The sequence below is a fragment of the Mustela nigripes genome, chromosome 4, assembly GCF_022355385.1.
Source record: "Mustela nigripes isolate SB6536 chromosome 4, MUSNIG.SB6536, whole genome shotgun sequence".
NCBI classification, from domain to species: Eukaryota; Metazoa; Chordata; class Mammalia; order Carnivora; family Mustelidae; genus Mustela; species Mustela nigripes.
The window spans coordinates 38248168-38269364 of record NC_081560.1 but is presented as its reverse complement, the minus strand read 5'-3'; the positions used below and the strand labels follow the sequence as shown (position 1 = coordinate 38269364).

General features: G+C 37.4%; 1 protein-coding gene across 4 annotated transcripts in view; it reads right to left on the bottom strand.

Moving 5' to 3' along the window:
• Positions 1-188: 188 nt before the first annotated feature.
• Positions 189-21197, bottom strand: part of IMMP2L (inner mitochondrial membrane peptidase subunit 2) — an 855652-nt gene continuing 834643 nt past the window's right edge. For all 4 annotated transcript variants that reach the window (XM_059396560.1, XM_059396561.1, XM_059396558.1 and 1 more), the window contains one exon: positions 189-805. In XM_059396560.1, coding sequence (XP_059252543.1) covers positions 686-805 — 120 coding nt within the window. In that variant the 3' untranslated portion in view covers positions 189-685. The remainder of the gene's footprint in view (positions 806-21197) is intronic.

The following is a 21197-nucleotide window of genomic DNA, read 5'->3' as shown; positions in this document are numbered from 1 at the left end:
ATAAAAATAATTTTAAATTTAAAAATAAATGTTAAAAAATTATCTCAAAAAAAAAAAAAAGAAAGCTTTAATTGTATGGAAATATTGATAGAATTGGTTCTCCTTACTTTAATTCCTTGCTTCCAAAAAAAAAAAAAAATATTCCTCAGTAAGGGAGGTACATGTTAAATGATTAATACCCAAAACAGTACCTGAGCAAATCAGTTTTATTTTTATATCACAGTTTACTGTTCTTCTTAGCCAGCAGTCACTGCCTCGTACATACTGTCAATTACAATATAATTTCCATCACTGTATGTTTCTTCATGTTCTAAAGAGTAAATGACATTACTGAATTACTTTCATCAAATATTAATTTTCATATTCTCTCAGCAGCAAGCACCAAAATTAAAACCCAACAATCGAGAGACTAAGTACACATAACAATTTCCCTGTAAGACATGGGAATAAAGTTTTCCTATTCCCAAAGGTCTGTATTTTTTGGCATTGAGCAATAGAGTATTACAATTAAACACAAAATCAGTTGCTATTTAATACTATATAATATTTTAACACTTTTTCTTTAATAATGCAGATCATTTCATTTGAAACAAACGTTGCCCTTCTGAAGGTTCCTCCTCTCCATCCCTTCTGTAATGGATGGTTTTGGCCTGCCAATGCCAGCAGCTGAGGGAGTTTCATGCCATTATTCCTCTTCTCTCTGAACTAGCAAGCGCTCTGGAGGAAGAACAGATTCCAATTTCTGCCAGCGCTCTGGAGGCCACAGGATATGTGTAGCATGGGCATGTAGAAGTCCGAGGGAAACCTGAACCCATGGAGACACAAAGAAAGCAAGAAATTATTTTATCAGAATTAGTATCTCAAAGACAGAATTTGATCCAGGTCTGAAATTCGTTGGAAAGATAATGATTAAAAATAGTAACCATTTATATGGTACTTTTGTAGGTGATTTACATACCTGAATGCCTTTAAATCCTCATAACCATTGGAGGTAGTTATTAGACCCATTTTGCATTTGAGAAAACTAATACAAGTTAAAGAACTTGACAAAAGTCCTACAGCAACCAGTTAGTTGGTGGAGGCTGGCTTCAGGGCTGAGCTGTCCAACCCCAGGGTCTGCAACCTTAACCCCCCCATCCTCAGTTTGCATACAGCCAGGGAGCATAAATCTGGTTTGCATTCTCAGAATTTCCTATGGAGTTACCAGTATTTTAGGGGGACTTTACTATGTGGATAAGTCAGAGACATGAAAAAAATATTTTTTATGAAAAGTATTGTCCCATCTACTGGCTGAGCAGCACGAGTTAGATTAAAGTGAGACTAAAGGCCTTCCTTGGAAACGACATGGAGCAACATGGAACTAGTGATCACAGAGGGAGGTGGAAACTAAGGGAAAGCCAGCATTGGAGGATAGGAATCAAGTATAAAGATGACAGATGGCAAAGAAGCCCCATCAACAGATATGTGCCTGGTTTAAGAGGAGGTCACTAGAGGGAAGCACTGAAGGCTGAATCCTGAGAAGGAAGGAGCCCTTAAGAGGCAGTAGCGCTCCTAGGGCCATCAGCTGCAGTGGGCAGAAGAATGCAGGCAAACCTGTTTAAAAGGCAGATCCAGGAAGGCCCTATTCTCAGATCACCCTGCAGTGAAGCAAGGTCTGGAAACCTGTGTCTTTTGTTGTTGATGCTATTGTTGTTACTATCGGATAATATTTTAATAGTAGTTAAAAAAACATAAAGTACACTTAGCACATATCTATGTAGTGCTAGCTATAAACCCGATACTATGGGTCCACTTTTTATTTTCAAATCTTTTCCAATCAATTGGAGCTCCATAGAGATTAACATACAAGACTGCTTTCATTGAAGTACTATTTACTAGCATATGCATTCGAGAAATCACATTGCATAGAGAGTCAAAGAACTGGATGGCAGGTGAGGGACTCTAAAAACATAACTAGAAACACTTTTTTTTTTTTTTAAACAAACTTCACAACATGTTGGAACACAAATAAGCCCAATGGCTATCAAGAAGCCCAGGGGCCCAATAAAGGAATATTATTTTGAAAATCAAACTAGTTACTTATATTTTGTTGCATTTGTTACTTTCTCCTTGTATGCCTATCTGTATACATATACTTTTTGTATTGAACAATTTGAAATTTGCTGATACTCTGAATTTACCCCTAATATTTCCATGTGTCTCCTCAGAACTCTTTCCTACATAAACATATTGCCAGTTCTTAACGATACAATATTAATGTATAGCCAATATTCAGAATTTTCCAATTGCCCCAATAATGTCTTTTATAGCTATTTTTTTTAATTCTTAAGGATCAACAATTGCATCATAATTGTCATTGTTTTTGTTCAGGCCTGTTGCCTTGTAAGATATCCTACATTTATAATTGCTTGATTTTTTTTCCCCTCCTGAAAAGATTCAAGTTAAATGTTCTTGGCAAGAACACAATGTACTTGATAATGCATTCTTCCTATTCTGCCATGGCAGAAGGCTCAAAGTATCTGTTTGTCCCAGTCTTGGGATATGAAGTTTGATCACTTGATTAAGGTGATATTGACCAGATTTCTCCTCTGTAAACAAATCGTTCTCTTTTTATAATTAGTAACTAATCTGTGGGATGGTATCTTGAAATATGTAACTGTCCTGTGTCAAGATTTCATCTAGTCATTTTATTATTTCTCAAGGAAGCTAGTTTCTAAACCATCTCATGATCTTAACATCCATCGATGATTCTTCCTGAATTAGTTAGCATATCGATGATTACAACAGGAGTTTCCAAATTTATTTTTCCTTTTATATTTATTAGCCATCATTCTTCTTAAATTGACTCCTCTTCCGATCCCAAGTCCCTCTTTCAATCAATATCAAATATTTCTTCTTATGAATTCTTGGTTAACAGTGGACAGCTCTCTGTCAGTCCCCAACCACTTCCTTATTTCTTGGTACCACTCCATGTTGCAGGCCTCCTTGTACTTTATACCTGTTTAGCCATAATCAGACATCTTATAAAGAAGCCTTGGTTTTACCCAGGAATATTGTTTAGAAACCAAAGCCTGCTACTATATGTACTCATTGATCTAAAGGTGTCAGAGAAGAAAAATAAAATACCTAAAAGCTCAAGGTTTTCCCTCACCTTCCCCCATTCCATATTTCTCTCTCCCTTCTTCTAAAGTCAGCTCTCTGGTTCCCAACCACAAATTTACTGGGTAAAAAAATCAAGGTTTCTTTGCAACTATTTTAATCCTTAAAATACATCTCATTTTTTAAGGGTTATATTTATTGGAATTTGTCCTTTTTGTGCTCCACAGTGTAGCTGTATTAAGCACTGTTCGGTTTGTTTCCATTTGTATTCGATTTTAGTGGGCTTTTGCTATCCTTTTTGATTAAGGCTTTTTCCCTGTTATTTTTGAATACATAAACATTTGCATGGTTCAAAAGTCAAAATTATTCTTAAAAGGTAAGGTAGGCAGAATGCCCCATCTAACACACACTCCAAATGTATCCATATCTTAATCTCTGGAAGGTATGAATATGCAGTGCTACAGAGCAAAGAGCATTAAGGTTACAGATGGACTTAAGGTTGCTGATCAATCAGTTGATGCCAAGATAATGAGACTATCCTGTAACATTCCATGAACCCAAATATAATCACAAGAATCCACAAATGTAGATGAACTAAGCAGAAAAGTTAGAATCAGGCGGAGATGTTATACGGCTGGATTTTGTAGATGGAGAAAAGGGCCATGAGCCAAGGAATGCAGGTGGCCTCTAGAAACTAGCAAGGAAAGCAATTATCCCCTAGAGATTTCAGAAAAAATGCAGCTTTGCTGATACTTTGATTTTAGCCCAAAGGATACATAATTGGACTCATGACCTCCAGAACTATAAAATAAAGTTTGTTTTAAGCCACTATATTTGTGGCAATCTAGTGGGAAACTAATACAAGAAATACAAATTGCATTCCCATCCACTACCACACCTCTCGAAGATGAACTGTTTTCATTAGAATATTTTTCTTATTTCCCATTTTTTTCCCTCATACCAAATGTAGAATCCTACATTCACTTTTGCACCTTTTTTTTATTCTCACCCGGATATCTTAGAAACCATTCCCTAACACTTCATTGAAAGGGAGCCTATGGTTTTTACAACCCCTCTCCCCTTAGTGATTCTAATTAGCCTCATTGGGAATTCAGGATCTGAATTTGCCACTTAGCACCACACCCAGAAGCAGCAAGCTTAACGGACTTTAAAGAATCCTTTGAATATATTCTGGAACATGCTAAGTAACCATTTCAACCAGGTTAACTGCCAGGAGCTTAGATCTAATGGTCTGTCATAGTGAACTTCTTATCTATTTTTGTTTTTGTTTGGGCTCAGTGAAACTGTAGGACAGCTGGTCTCCATCCTCTCCAGAATAACCCTTTTTAGATTTGATAGCTGCTACTTGGTTGTTCCTCAAGCCTTTATTTGCTGTTCCAACTTGTTTAACTTGTCTCATATGGTTGATTTGCCAGGACTCCTGCCAATATATTTGCTTGCTTGCTTGGTGATTCAAATTTTTTTTTTTTAAAAAATCAACTTTCATTTTACTAAAGCCTAGGATTTTCTTTATTCCAAACATTTATTAGGTATACAACGTGCTTCCTGGGTGGGGTCGGGAGAGGTTGGGGAGAACCTCACAGATGTAGAGTATTATTGTTTAATAGTATGGTATGGAGTGCAAAATTTAAGAATTTCTTTAATGAAGACTAATAAACAGTGCCTATGTATTCTAGCAGTCTGTCACAGATCCTTATTAGTATGTATACAGACATGCAAAGAACATAGTGAGTAAAGCACAGAAAATTCAGAAGTAAAAGAACTTAAAAACTAAAAGCTATACCTCAGCTATAGTTTTGTTTTCCACACATACTGGATTAAGCAGGGTCTTCCAGAGAAACAGAACCAGTAGGACATGTGTTCATACACAGAAACAACTTTATTTAAAGGATTTAGCTCATATAATTATGGAGGCTTGGTGAGTTTAAAATCTACCTAATGGGGAAGCCAGAAGACTCAGCAAAGAGTTGCAGTTTAATTTCAAAGGCAGTCTGCTGGCAAATCCTTTATTGCTTGTGGGAGGGCAGCCTTTTGTTCTATGCAGGCCTTCAACTGACTGGATGAAGTCCACCCACCTATTGGAGAACAAAATGCTTTACTCAAAGTCCTCTGATCTAAATGTAAATCTCAGCCCAAAATACCCTTAAAGTAACCTGCAAAGGGGTGGACCCCATAGCCCATCTAAACTGAGACATAAAATTAACTATGACACCTAACAAATATAATCCTCCTCCTTACTCAGTGTCACACTCCATGCTTACTACACCTAGGGCAGTGTTCTGAGTGACTTGGGCATCCTGATGCATTTAATCCTCACAATAACTCTTGTGATACAGGTTCTATTATGGTCTCCATGGTGGAGGAAACCTGGGCATAGAATAAGATTTTTTTTGAGCCAAGACTGAAGTGTATACTCTCTGCCCCTTGATCTTTATCAGGATCCATCATAATACTTATTTTCCAAAGGAGACACTTTGACCATCAAAGATCAGGTCAGCTTAATCATATTGCTGTCCCACATACTTCCCTGAAACACCTAGATTAATCAGAAGGAAATTACTATTAGGACCTGCATTGTTTTCTGCAAAACTCATATGTTGAAGCCCTAACCCCCAGTACCTCAGAATAGGACTGTACTTGCAAATAGTTATCTCTTTAAAGGTTCTAAGTTAAATGAAGCCAGTAGGGTGGCCCTAATCCAATCAGGCTGGAATTTTGTTAGAGGAGGATATTAAGACACATAAACAACAGGGGTACGGTATGGACACAGCAAAACATCGGTCATTTGTAAGCCAATGAGCAAAGCTTCAGAAGAAACAAAACTTGCTGACACTTGACCTTGGACTGCTAGTCTTCAGCACTGTGAGAAATTTTCTATTGCTCAAGCCATGCAGTCTATGATATTTGGTTATGGCAGCCCTAGCAAACTAAGAGATGAAAAAAAGGAGAATACTGGACTGGAAGTTAGTTCCCTAAGATGTGCCGATACTCATTCAAAATAGGGAAACGAAGAATCCAAACTATAAATCCTTAAAGTTAGTGAGGAAGCATGTCAAAAGCCAAGATAGGCCAAAAGCTAAGCTTCTTGCACCAAATAGCCAAGGTATGAATGAAAAAAATTAAAAGAAATTTCAAAAACCTACTATGAACACACAAATGATACAAAAAGTGAAACAGGCTTACGGCTGATGTGGATAAAGTTCTAGTAGTCTGAATTCAAGCTCAAACCAGCCATAGCATTCTGCTAAGCCAAAGCCAGGCCAAGGCCTTCACTCCCTTCAGTTCTATGAAGGCAGAAAGGTAAGGAAGCTGCAGAAGAAAAGTTTGACTTAGCAGAGGCTGGTTCATGAGGTTTAAGGAAAGAAGCCATCTCCCTAAGGAAAAAAAACAAGGTAAAGCAACAAATTATCCAGAAAATGTATCTGAGATCATTAATGAAGGTGGCTACCCTAATGAACAGATTTTTCCAGTAGATGAAACAGTCTTCTATTGGAAGACTTGTTCATAGCTAGAGAGGAGAAGTCAGTGTCAGCCTTCAAACTTTGAAAATGCTATCAAACACCACTACATACTATAGAGAAATTGTTCATGAAAATAAGAGTATATTGATGTGACAACCTGCACTGTTGTCTTATTTTAAGTAACTCCAACAGCCAATCCAAATCTTCAACAACCACCAGCCAGCCATCAACACTGAGGCAAGACCCTCTACCAACAAAAAAAATATGACTTTTTGAAAGCTCAGGTTATCATTCATTAAAAAATATCTTCTAAAAAATGCTGAAGTATGTACATTGCAATAATGTTGTATTTCAAAAACCAAACTTAATACAGTTTAATGGAAACCTAACTTTTATATGCACTGAAAAACCAAAAAATTCATTTAACATCTTTATTGTAATATTCATGTTATTGCAGCAATCTAGAACAGAACCATGGTATCTCTAAAGTATGACTAAAATTTTCTCAATAGGTTAGATTACCCTGACCGAACAATGTAGTATTTTACTGGGACTTGACTCTTCCCTATGCTTTTTTGTGTCCCATGTTTAACTGTATCTCCTCTTCAATGCACTTAACATTTTTAGGCATAAGGAATCCACCTTTATGGTAAATTTTAGAATACAACAGAATCATATTAAATCATTATAATCCCTTAGCAGATCATTGTGTTTTTAGTGTCTGCTGAATGAGAAAATAGTTCCACATATATTAATAGGCCTCTTACAATAACTCTGTTGCAGATTGGGAATCAATGATCTAGAATAGTCTATTTTAATTGTGTATTCTAATAGCAAAAATATTAGAAAACTGACTTCAATATTTAAGAATTTTATATATATATATTAGTTATATAACTAGTTATATATATAACTGATAATATATAGTTATATATTATCAGTTATATATTATATAAGCAATATATAATTATAATATATAATATATAACTGATAATATATAACTATATATTATCAGTTATATATTATATATTATAATTATATATTGCTTATATATATATACATATATCTCTTATATATATATATATACATATATATAAGCATTCCATAAAAAACAAATGTTAGTAAAGTTTAAACTCTTACTTGTTCAGTTCAAGAGTTCTAATTTTTTGTTTTTGCATCCAGGGGATCATTATACACACCCTTTGCCAATTCCTGATCCCCTCTGCTCTAGGAAACACCAAAATTACTAGCTGAAAATTGATCAGTGCTATTAGTCAACTAGTTTGTTTTATCGACACAATGCCAAGGAAGCACATGGACTAAATTTGCAGTGAATTGCCCGTTTTTGATTGACTTGGCTCCACTGAGAAGTTATGTTGGCATGTGGTAAACGCAGCCTTCATGAACACCGACTTTTCTTCAGGTGCCAGAGGCACAGATGTGTGTTGCTATGGTTCCCACCACCCCCTATTCATAGGCCTATAGTTTATGGAGCACCCTCCCAGTTCTTGGCTTCAGAGTACCTTCTCTTGAAGGAAGAGCTTACAAAAATAAGAATAAGCAAAGTACAAGAGTCTAAAGGTAGGATAGAGGGAAAAACACAGGAAAGAAGGAAGAAGATGACTGTAAATGGGAGCAAAGACTTTTCAAAAAAGATACTCAGAACTAGAGCCAGGGTCACAAGAGGATCAGGATGAGAAATGAGAAGAAGCACAAAAATTCCTTGGATTAAAATATTTTCCAAAAGAAAATACAAACACATTTTATATGCAGTATAAGCAAATAAAATCTGTCTGTAATGAATTTACTTAGCAGTGTAAGGAGAAAAATTTCCACATAAACAAGGCAGCAGTCAGATTTATTCTATAATATTAAATTACCTACAATTACTTTTGAAAGTCAAATCAAACTGCAACAATATTAGAACTGGGAAGAACACTGTTTAAAAAAAAAAAGGGCTGGTTTGCCAGAGCTTAAAGAGGTCAGTCAGCTTTCACTCTGCCATCCAAAGCCCTTTTTACCCACATCTTTCCAAACTTACCTGCATTATATCTCAGTATGGAAGTTCTACTCTAAGGGCTTCTTCAGGGTACACCTAAGAGCACATGCCTTGTTCACCTTCCTACTTCTGATGACTGCTGTACTGTTTGTAATCCCCTTCCTCATACCTCTGGGACCCCTCCTGTAAAACCCACTTTAGTCCAGATTTTCCACAGAGTCCTTCCCAGCCACCGCAGTTCTCCTCCATTTGTTCCTCTTTGCCCAAGGAACTGAGGCCTGGTGTTGGTCTACCCAGCATCAGGTACTTAAAAAGAAATGGCGGGGGGCGGGGTGGATGGGGAGGACCAAGGGCCTCTGGCAAATATGGCAGAATAGAAGACCCTAAAGTCCCTGCCTCCCACTGATGCAACTAGATAATTCCCACATCAGTGTAAATTACACAGGAAACAATCTGAAACTGGCAGAGTAGACTCTCCGCAGCTAAATGTAAAGAGGAGGCCACATGTAAGAGGAAAGAAAGAACAGAGACATGACTGGGAGCTAAAGAGACTTGCAGGGATTGTCCACTGGATGGAGGCATTCTCCCTCAGGGAAAGGAAAGAAAGAGACTCTCATAACAAGTACCCCAGGCATGGAGAACCCTCATGGGGAAGATGAATTCCTGTAACTTTAAACTTTGAAAATGAGAGGGGCCAAATTTCAAGGGTTCTTAAAATAAGGGGGGGGGGGGGCTGAACACCTAAAACTTTCAAAATCAGCAGGCTCTGCTCTGGGGGAACAAGAAAGGCTAGAGGACACTGAGTCCATGCCTTTCAAGAGACAGCACAACAAAGAGCCTGCAGAGACACAGCATAGAAGCAGCAGTTTGAAAATGGCTCAGGTATAAAGCAGAGAGATTTGTTCAGTAATCTCACAGCATGTTCTGGAGGGGTAGAAATCCTTGGGAAATCTCTCAAAAAAGAAAAGTGCTGACAGGAGCCATTTCCCTTCCCCATGTCCCAGCCTAGATACACAGGTATCTGTAGGAACCGGAGCCAACACTTGCTATCTAGTTTGCTAACAGTGTGCTCACAAACCTCCATCCTCGTGCTTCTGCTAATCTACTCCCTCCACCCGGCCTGCCTCTGTTTGGGGCAGCTGTAGGTCCCCTCTTGCAGGACACACACTGTGAGAGAAGAGAACAGGAGAAGAAAGGAACAGAACAAGAGCAATAACCATAAAACAAGTAACAAAATGGCCATAAGTATGTAACTGTCAATAATTACTTTCAATGGACATGGACCAAACATTCCAATCAAAAGACAGAGGATGATGGAATAGATTTTAAAAAGAAAAGCAAGATCCATCTATACCTTGCCTACCAGGAAACTCATTTCAGACCTGAAGACACCTGCAAATTCAAAGTGAAGGGATGGAAACGTATTTATCATGCAAATGGAAGTTGAAAAAAAAAGTGGAGTTGCAATATTTATATCACAAAATAGACTTTAAAACGAAGACTCTAAGAGACAAGGAAGAACATAAAGGGATCAAATGATAAGAAGTTATAACGATTGTAAGTATGGCACGCAAATACATAAAGCAGCTAATAACTAACATAAAGCACCTAATCAATAGTAATATAATAGTAGGGGATAGTGGCTTTGAATAATATACTAGACCACATGGATCTAGATGGATCTGACAGATATATTCAGAGCATTCCCATCCTGAAAGAGCAGAATTACACATTCTTTTCTGGAAAATGTTCCCTGTGCACTTGAACAGATCACGTATTAGGCCACAAAACAAGTCTCCCAAGTTAAAAAAGACTGAAGTCCTATCATGCATCTTTTCTGACCACATGCTATGAAATTAGAGATCAAACACAAGAAAGGACCCGGAAAAAAGCACAAATACATGGAGGTTAAATAACAGGCTACTCAACAATGAATGAGTCAACCAAGAAATCAAAGAGGAAATTAAAAAAATACATGGAGATAAGTAAAACTGAAAACACAGTAGACTAAGGTTTTGGATTGCAGCAAAAGCTGTTCTCAGAGGAAAGTTGATACCAATATAGATCTACCCACCTCAAGAAGCAAGAAAAATCTCAAGCAATCTAACCTTACACACAAAGGATGTGGAAAGACAAAACAAAACAAAACCCCAAACACGCAGAAGTAAGGAAATACTAAAGATTAAAACAGATAAAACTAGGAGCTGGCTCTTTGAAAAGATCAATAAAATTGACAGACTTAACCCAGACTAATTAAAAGGAAAAACAGAAAGGACTCAAACAAAATTAAAAATGAAAGGGGAGAAATAATGATCGATACCATAGAAATTCAAAAGATTATAAGAGATATCATGAAAAATTGTATGTCAGGGGCACCTGGGTAGCTCAGGGGGTTAAGCCTCTGCTTTTGGCTCAGGGTCCTGGGATCGAGCCCTACATCGGGCTGTCTGCACAGCGGGGAGCCTGCTTCCCCCTCTCTGCTTGCCTCTCTGCCTACTTGTGAACGCTCTCTCTGTGTCAAATAAATAAATAAAATCTTAAAAAAAATTATATGCCAACAATTGGACAACCTAGAAGAAATGGGTATATTCCTAGAAACATAAACTCCAAAAACTGAAGGAGGAAGAAATAGAAAATTTGAAGAGACTGATAACCAGTAATAAAATTGAATCAGTAAACAAAAAACTCCCAAGAAACAAAAGTTGAGAATCAGACAGTTCACAAATGAATTCTAGCAACATTTAAAGAAGTGTCAATATCTATTCTTCTTAAAATATTCCAAATAATAGAAGAGAAGGAAAGCTTTCATATTCATTTTATGAGGCTAGCATTCTCCCTGATACCAAAACTAGATAAGGACACTACAAAAAAAGGACAACAACTATAGACCACTGTCTCTGACAAATATAAATGCAAAATCCTCAACAAAATACTCACAAACAAAATCCAACATACATTAAAAAAAAAATCATTCACCATGAACAAGTGCAGTTTATTTCTGGGATACAAGGATGGTTCAGTATTTGCTAAATGAATCAATATGATCACATCATGTCAACAAGAGAAAGGATTAAAAACCATATGATCATTTCAATAGATGCAGAAAAAGCATCTGACAAAGTACAAGATTGATTCATGATTAAAGCTCTCAACAAAGTAGGTCTACAGGGAACATACTTCATTATAATAAAGGTCATATATGAAAAGCCCACAATGAACATCATACTCAATGGTGAAAAACTCAGAGCTTTTCCCCTAAGGTCAAGAATGAGACAAGGATGTCCACTCTCACCACTTTTATTCAACACAATACTGGCAAGTCCTAGCCAAGACAAGAAAAAGAAATTAAAAGCATCCAAATTAGCAAGAAGAAGTAAATTTTTTTTTCCTTTTGCAGATGACATGATACTATATAGAGAAAACACAAAAGACTCCACCAAAAAACTACTAGAACTGATAAATGAATTCAGTAAAGTTGCAGGATATAAAAATGAATATACAGAAATCAGTTGTACTCCTATACACTAATAATTAAGCAGTAGAAAGAGAAATGGAAAAAAAAATCCCATTTACAATTGCACCAAAAACAATAAAATGCCTATGAATAAGCTTAATCAAAGAGATCAAAGACCTGTGCTTTGTAAACTATGAAACATTGATGGATTTACAAAATATTGTTAAAATGTCCACACTACCCAAGGCAATCTATAGATTTAATGCAGTCTCTATCAAAATACCAACAGCATTTTTCCAGAATTAGAACAAGCAATTCTAAAATTTGTAAGGAACCAAAAAAGACCCTGAATAGAAAGAGAAATCCAAAACTACAGGTATCACAATCTCAGATTTCAAGATAAATTAAAAGCTCTAGTAATTGAAACACTATGTTATCGCCATAAAAGTAGACACAAAGATCAACAGAACAGAATAGAAAGCCCAGAAATAAACCCATGATTATATGGTCAATTTAATCTTTGACAAAGAAGGCAAGAACTTGCAATGGGAAGACAATCTCTCCAGCGAATGGTGTTGAGAAAAGTAGACAACTACATTCTGTTGTCTAGACTGAAACTGGACCCCTTTCTTACACCATATACAAAAACAGAATCAAAATGGATGAAAGACCTAAATGTGAGACCTGAGACCATAGAAATCCTAAAGTGAGAACAGGCCCTAATTTTTTTGACATTGGCTATAGCAACATTTTCCCCGATGTATCTCCTGAGGCAAGGGAAACAAAAGCAAAAATAAATTATTTGGACTACATTAAAAGTAAAAGCTTCTGCACAGCAAAGGAAACAATCATCAAAACTAAAAGGCAACCTACTGAATTGGAAGAAGATATTTGCAAATGACATATCCCACAAAGGGTCAGTATCCAAAATATATGAAGAGCTTATACAACTCAATACCCAAAAAAACAAATAATCTAAGTTAAAAATGGGCAGCAGATATGGACATTTCCCCAAAGAACACATCCAGATGGCCAACAGACACATAAAAGGATGTTCATCATCACTTATCATGAGAGGAAGGCAAATCAAAGCCACAATGAGCTATCACCTCATACCTGTCAAAATAGCTAAAATCAAGGAGATAAGAAACAACAGATATTGGGGAGGATGTAAAGAAAAAAGAACTTGCGTGCACTGTTGGTGGTAATGTAGATTGGTACAGCCATTGTGGAAAGTATGGAGGTGCCTTAAAAAATTAAAAACAGAAATACCATATGATCTAAAAATTCAATTTCTGGGTATTTACCCAAAGAAAATGAAAACATTAGTTTGCAAAGATACATGTACCCCTATGTTTATTGCAACTTCACAATATCCTCTTTATGTTTTTGATGCATAATTATTGTGCTTGATTATAGAAGTTTCCCCAGACTATGCTGGAGTGTTACATTATATATGATATAGACATTGTTTATAGACACTCTTGATAGACACGGATATCACCTTTCCAAAATCTAAGAATTCAGAAGTCTGAAACACATTTGCCTTTCAAGGTTTGAGATAAAATATTATCTTTAAATCTATGCAAAGGTGAATATTTATTAAAGAGGATAACTGTAATCAGAGTTACGAATTTAGTTCTGGGCAGGGTGGGCACTCTGCTAGAAGCTGGAAATATACACAATAAAGATGAGCCCTGTCCTCCAGGATCTCATGATCTGGTGGAAAGGACAGATGTTTCCACAAACCATCAATGTACAACCTGACAAGCAGACATACAAAGGAACTAAGTACCTTGAGCAGAGACTGTGGCCAACCCTTGGGAAGGCTCCACTGAGTGGGTACATTTCGGTGGCTCTAAAGGATATTGAAGACCTCCCTCTCCTGAAGGCGGATTTTTACTCATGACAATCTCTTGCCAGACTTTTTATCAGTAACACTCTCCAAGTCTTGCTTGCCCTCCACTGAATTTCAAATTAAGACAATATGATAGGTTTATACAACCCAATATTTTGCAATGAAAAAGTAAAGCCATATGCTTTACAAAAGACTCAAAATGAGATTCTCTCTTTTAAAGTCCTCATTCTAGCACAAGTGTTTTCCTTCATTACCAACAATTTTAACTTTAATCATTTCAAAGCAATTTTCCTGTTCAAGACTTAGCTTCAATCAGAATGCATTTTCAGGTCACTTTGTGGCCTCTTCATGATTCTCTCTAGATAACTACAGAATCATGCATAATCATTCTAGTTCCCCCAAGACACCTTCAGTAAGTAGTTAGTTCAACATTTTATGCAAAAATAGATACAAAACAGGCCCCTAGGGGTATCTTCAGCTAATTTTCATGAATTAATTTCCCAGGATTAATGTTTATGCACCACTCTCTTCACCACATAATCAAATCACTGGAGTTGAAGTGTTCTAACTCCTTATTTTGCAGCTTGATTAAACAGGTCATGAAATACTTGAATATCATTTGGATAGTTAGCAACTCAGTATCCACACTAATCCATAGTAGTTGGATGACATTACTGATGTCTCATTGTTTACTTGTGTTCTCTCTAGTAGCTGATGTCCCGCATCCTATTTTTACATAAGAGATAAAACAGTTCATGTAAATACATGAAGGGAGAGGTGTGAAAGCCTTTGTTGTTGACACTGTTTTAAACCATATTTAGACCAAGTGGACAGGCACCTACAGGAGTAGAATAGTTTGCCTCGATACAGGAATTCAGGACAACAAGGTAACTGATTTCCACTGCCAGTCCTTCTGCCACGGTGACTTCTGTTCACTGGGTGGTTGGCATCCATCTCTCCCCACTTCCCATCCTTCTTCATTCCTTCTTTCAAAAAGAATGTGAGGAGATTTACAAAATAAACAATGAGAAACAAAAGAAGGTAAATAAAAATGTTAACTACAAGGGTGAAGACAGTAGCTGTGCAGAGCCCCACACTTGGTTCTTAGCTATCCAAGGGCCAATGTGAAGAAAGAAACATGCTAACTTACACAGTTCTCACAGGACCAGATGCAAGTTGTCCTCTGATTCAGTTTCTGCAAGCTCTTTCTCACATCGGATCCCCGACAGCATACTCTAAATATCATGAGCGACTATGTCCCTGCCATAGGTTCCCCCAGAAAGTTACAGCAGAATTCACCTTGCAGGCAATTGGGTGAGTGTTGTTCTTCAAGAGACTAAGGCAATGCAGTCTTGTATATAATCTAGGGATCTTATTCCAATGATAGGAATTTACTATCTGGAAGCCTGGAGAGATAGCATACCCTTTAAATAATCGTTTCTAAATTTTATGCCCTCAACTGTATTTTTCTTCCACAGAAGATCCTATGGAAGGATTCTGGGCTCAGCCAATTGGATGCCCACATATGGGACTCTGAACACGGAGGGAGCGATGCAGAGACTCGGAAACCATGAGAGTTACTGGCAGAGAGATGAACGCCAGGAAGTGTCCAGTGATACCAATTGCGAAACTCATCGCCCTGCTCCTGGGTGAACATAAGGGCTTATTTTGCTAACTGTCCAGTTCCTCTGCCTGGTTTTAGAGGATTATTCAGTATCCTTCCAATAACACCTTTTCTGCTTAAACGAGTCAGTATGAAAAAAAGAAAGTCAGATGGCTTTGTGATTTTTGTTGCAAGATAACTGATTGATACGCTATCGTGAAAATAGTAGTAAAAGAATGTTGATAAGGATATTTGGAATTAATTCTAAGTACTAATTCCAAAGGTGATGCAATCAAGGCTTAGAAATGTTGCCTACAGGTAGGGACCTAGTTAGTTGAGGCTGGGATGCAAATCCTAGCCCTGGCTCCTAGCCCACAGCCCTGTTCAACATACCTGTCAGTGAAATGAGGTGTAGAGCCCTGGAAATTGCAAAGGTTGGCAAGGGGCCCTGCATCAGTGCTTTCTAAACCTGCTTTTACCCCAGGGAAAAGCGAGGCCTTTCATTTTCTGCAGAAAAAAACAAACATTGCACAGGAAGGTTTGTATACATCCGTGCCACTCTGTTTGGGAACTGCTGCTGCTGTGTAGCAGCAGGGCATGTGACAAGCCACTGGGCTGTAAGGAACACTTGCTGGCAGGGACAAGAAAGCCGGTGCTGATGACAGCGATGGGGTTATGTCCGTGTGCATAAAAGCACTTGTAAAATTAAGAAATGCAGAGACCCTAAAGTGCATTCCTTTTACTCAGTGAGATCGATATATAAAAGCCTACTATGTACCAAGTATAGGACATGGATTCTAAATCTATTGCGATGGAGGAGCCATGGGCTCTGGCCTTAAGGAGTTTGTAACTTAGAGGGGAGGACAGTTGTCACACGCTTGATCCATGGGATGTGTTTGGCATAAGTGAGGGTTGCAGCACGGGAGTGTAATCTGGTAATACAGGCCAGTGAAGGATTAGGAAAGAGACAGGTTTTCAATTCTAACAGGGGCGCCACCTCTGACTACAATCTAAGGAAAGAAAAGGCAAGAGTGGAGAGAAAGAGAACAGTCAGGAGATTTGTTGGCTTAGAGTGCTGACAAGAGATATGAGCATGTTCTGGGGAAGAAGGAAAGAATGCTTTGAGAATGAAATTCAAATTTCATAGCACAGTGTACACAACACTTCAGAAATGTACTTTATTCCTTGGTACTCCTTAACATGTACTTGGATCACCCTTACATTTTTTTGAACAGGCCTTGCTCTCTCACATCTTTGTACCTTTGCATATACTACTTTTCTACCTTCTGAAAGTCTTTCTTCTGCCTTTTACCTAGGTCACCCGCTTCATTTTTCCAGATGTAGCTTACATACCACTTCCTCCTGGAGTTGGAAGGTTTCCACCTTCTCCTCCCAGTCTCAGCAACTGGTGCTTAGTTAATGGCAACTAGTAATTATCATACTGTCCATGGATAGTCTATTTTGTTATTTCTCTTACTAGGTGTGAGCTTCTTGAAGTGGACACTGTCTTACGTTCTAAAGCTATGGCATGAAAATACAAAGAAGCTAAAAAAAATGTTGATTAAAGAAGTGAAATAGATACAATATGCATTTAGATTGGATACAATTTCACAACTGATTGGACATGGGGACTGAGAAAAGAAGGAATTACAGAGAAGACTGATTTCTCCCCTGTCTGGAAAGATGGTAATTACTTTAACAGCAGAGGGATCATGGCAGAAGGAGCAGATTAGGGAAACAATGAGTTCAGTTTTGTATTATTCAATCTGAGATTGCTATTGAATGTCACAGAATGTCACAGACCATTCTCTGCGAGTTCAGGCAACTGTGTGAAGTAGAACTTAGAGATCTAGGAATCATCTGGTGTATTCATGGGAATGAAAATGCTCTCCCAGAGAAGAATAAAGTGAGAGTGTTAAGGACAGACACCTAGGGGAACACAGCATTTCAAAGATAATGCTAGAAAGCTACCAGCTGTATGCAAGAATAAACTTCCTTGAACAGTAACACATGCTCCCATAGACCAGAGCTCATGAGATTTCTGTGCAAGTAGAGTCATATTGCTCAGCTGTAAAAAGGTAAGCATTGACATTAGGCACAGCAGAACAGAGCAAAGACTAGGGGAGGAAATAGCTGCAGTTTTAAAGGTGATTTACAACTATTAGTTCTTCTTCCTGAGCCTAGAGAACCTATAAAGACCCAGACAAAAACCTATTAAAATTTCTATATTCCAAATTGCTATTTGCTTGATTAATTCTACAGCATGTCTCTTTTCTTTACATTTGTGTATCTATCCCTGGGGAAAGGTTGATAACTTCAATAGTAGTCTAAGAAAAATACAACAGAAACAAATTCATTTTTTCCAGTATAGAGTTAAGAATTAACTAGAGAGTAGCCACTGCTATGGATTATACATGACGATTCCACTAACTCAGATAGTTGTTGACTCTAATTTGCAATTTTTTATACAGCAAACTTGACGGATACATAGATTGATTTTGATAGTGCAATAGGCTGAGATTTACAATGAAAACTTCTGATGCTTTATAAATCATCCCGATGATGAAGGTTCCACAGATTTGGTACTCTTGTCTTCATGCATGCTATGTGACACCCTCCCACTGTTAGGAAGCTGTCATCAATCATTTCCTCTAAAAAACTGGAGAGGAATATGGTATGCACGAAGCACCACGAATAGACACTGCCCTGTCCTTGGATGAAGTCTCTTCATGAAAATCCCTGGCCTATTTAGCCCACTGGATCTAGTACTGACACATGAAACTACAGTTACAATTAACTTTCCTTTTCCGTTGTTTTTCTTTTCTCTGGTGGCTTTTCCGTGTCTTCTATAACTTGAAAAGACAATTGCTTCATTAAAGAAATGTTAACTCAATGGGATGGAGGGGATTAACCAATCCAAACTTATTCTTCAGTCAGAAAGTCAGAAGAGATCCTCTCTAATTATCAGAAACCCTGATAATTCAGCATCAGTAGCACACTGTCCCTGTTCCTGGGATACCATGATGTACATATAGTCCAAGGAAGAGGAGTGGGAAACCATTGGTAAGCAGCATGCAGAGAGAATGCTGGGGTCATTGGGGTCAGAAAACCATCTAGGGATCCAGACTCGGAAAATTAATAACTCTTTCATTTTTGGTAAGTTATTTGACTTCTTTTAGTCTTCATTCGTTGTCAAAATGGGAGCAACAATATCAGCTCTGTGAGGTTGCCACAAGAATTAAAGGCTGTAAAGTTTGCATTGTTCTAGCACAGAGCCCTGATACACACTAACTACTCTGACAGCCCCATAATAAGTCAGGTACAGATGAAGCCTGAGGTGTAATACATTAATAACAAGAGATAAAAAGATGAGGTATTGAAATAGCTACAATATATACCATCCCATTGGTAACTGTTAATGGTAACCAATTAGGAGTTTTGCATTTTAGAAAAATTCTATTCAGTTAACTTGTGATACTGGTTTATAACTATAAAAATGATTGCAAGAAATCTTGTCCCAATAAATTTACTGCTTAGGAACTCTGTCTCCAACAGCAATAAGACATGGCTGTTGTTATGTTTCATTTTTTGATGCAGAGCTGAACTTTGAAGGAGTTTTTCTATGTACTAAGATGAGCTCAATAAAAACGAAATCCTTTGGATTAAGGTAACATCCCTAAGAGACCTCTGCTTCTGGTAAAAAGGCATTTGCAGCAGTGAACACAAAGAGAGAGAGAGAGAGAGAGAAGGGGAGGAGGACTCCATGTTGCTTTAAATTACCTATCTGACAGATCACAAAAAAATGGCTTTTAGGTAAATGACCATTATTTTCTTGATTTTTCTCCCAGCTCCACAATACCAGTTAAAAGGGCCACTGGAAATATGAATTTTCTTAGCAAAATAAAGCATTACAAATGGTGCCAGTTCCTGACCACTGATTCGTTCCTTAACCTTTGCTGGCATCTGTTTTCACTATTCAACAGAATTGTGTTTTTGAAGATCAACATTTCCAAGGAAATGTTTTCAGTCTCCACCTTCCTCTGCAGTATTCAACGCTGTTGACCATCCCCAGCTAGAAAGTCACCCTAATGACTACCTTACTTCTCTTCTTAGTGCTCTGAACACACTGTAAAGTTCTGTACCCTCATTATCAGCCACCTGTTTCCTGAATGTAAGTATTTCCCTAGGTTATGTTTTCTTTGTTTGTTTGTTTGTTTTCCCTGCTCTCATTTATATACTTTCCCTTGGCGAACTCATCTGCTGCCATTTCTTTAAGTCCTACTCTGGCAAAAATCCCTCAAATCTCTATTTCCAGCTTTACCTTTCTCTCAATCTCCAGATCTGATTTTGGGTGTCCTCCTTATTACACAAACATGAAGTACACAAGACACCGGCTCTCAGTTCTATCATTGATAGCTTTCAACTATCAATTCTATCCAATTAGTATCTTATCCTAGCTTCTCAGCTACCCAGCTCCAACCGTAACATTAGATCCATAATTAGACTTCTGTCTGTGCTTTACCATCTTCATATCAAATTAGTTAACAGATTCTTCCTTGTTTGAATTCCTCTGCTCCTTTCCACTCACACAGCCATCATCAAGGGACAGGTTCATATCTCCTCTTCCTCAGTCATCTTTATACCAAATTCCCCAATTTCAACCTTGTTTTGCTCCATCTGCTGTATTCTCCGGTACCAGATTAATTTTCTAAAGCTTTGCTTCAATCAGGTCATTCTCATGATTAACACATTTCAATGGTTCCTCACTTCCTACTAACACAAAAGATGTGCAGCCTGGTATTCAAGAACTACCACAGTATATGGCCACTACTGATCTTTCTATTCTTTTTGCTCATGATTCCTTTACCTTGTACCCTATACAAGCTCCATACAAGTTCTCCAGGTTGACTTGAATGTCCACCAAAGCGTGAGCACTACTGCTCTAAACTAAACCAAACTGAAATGGTCACAATTATTATTTGGCTACTCCGTATTTATGCATTTACTCCTGCTGTTCCTCTAAAGTATCATCATCATCTCCATATCTTTATTGTACCCATCCCTTGACATCCAGTGACATTTTCCATAAAGCTTTTATAAAATGCCTCTCTTTCATTCCCAATTCTATGTTTCTCTCATTACCTTATTTATAATTACATATTATGCCCCATGTCTTCTAGATTTCTATAAGATCCAATAAGGCAGAACTCATGTCTAATTTATCTTTTATCCTTTAAAGAACTCAATGTAACATCTTTTGATAGACTGTCAAATAGAATGTCAAAAATGACACTCTCTTAGACAAGACTAGGTTAGGAAGGAACTACATGTGCATGGCTGACAAAGGAATGTGTTATTAATTTTAGCATAAAATTTATTTCATAATATTTAAAATTTAGATGTGTTCATTAGTCATAGCAACTTATTTTTAAAAGCTAAATTAAGATTTTTACACTTTTTGATGAAATAGCCAATGCACGTATACATAAACAATTCTACTTATTTATGTAAACAACCAACTTGTGGAACTTTGAATTTTTCAAAGATGATGACAAAAAAATACCTCCCAATTCAAAAACTCTCTGCAGTGTGATCTTTCTAACCTACTTCCCCTTCAAGACGTGGAATTTATTTCTTCATCTGCTTGAATCTGGTTGGGGGTGGGTACCTGTGACTGCTTTGATCAATTCTGGGCATAGCAC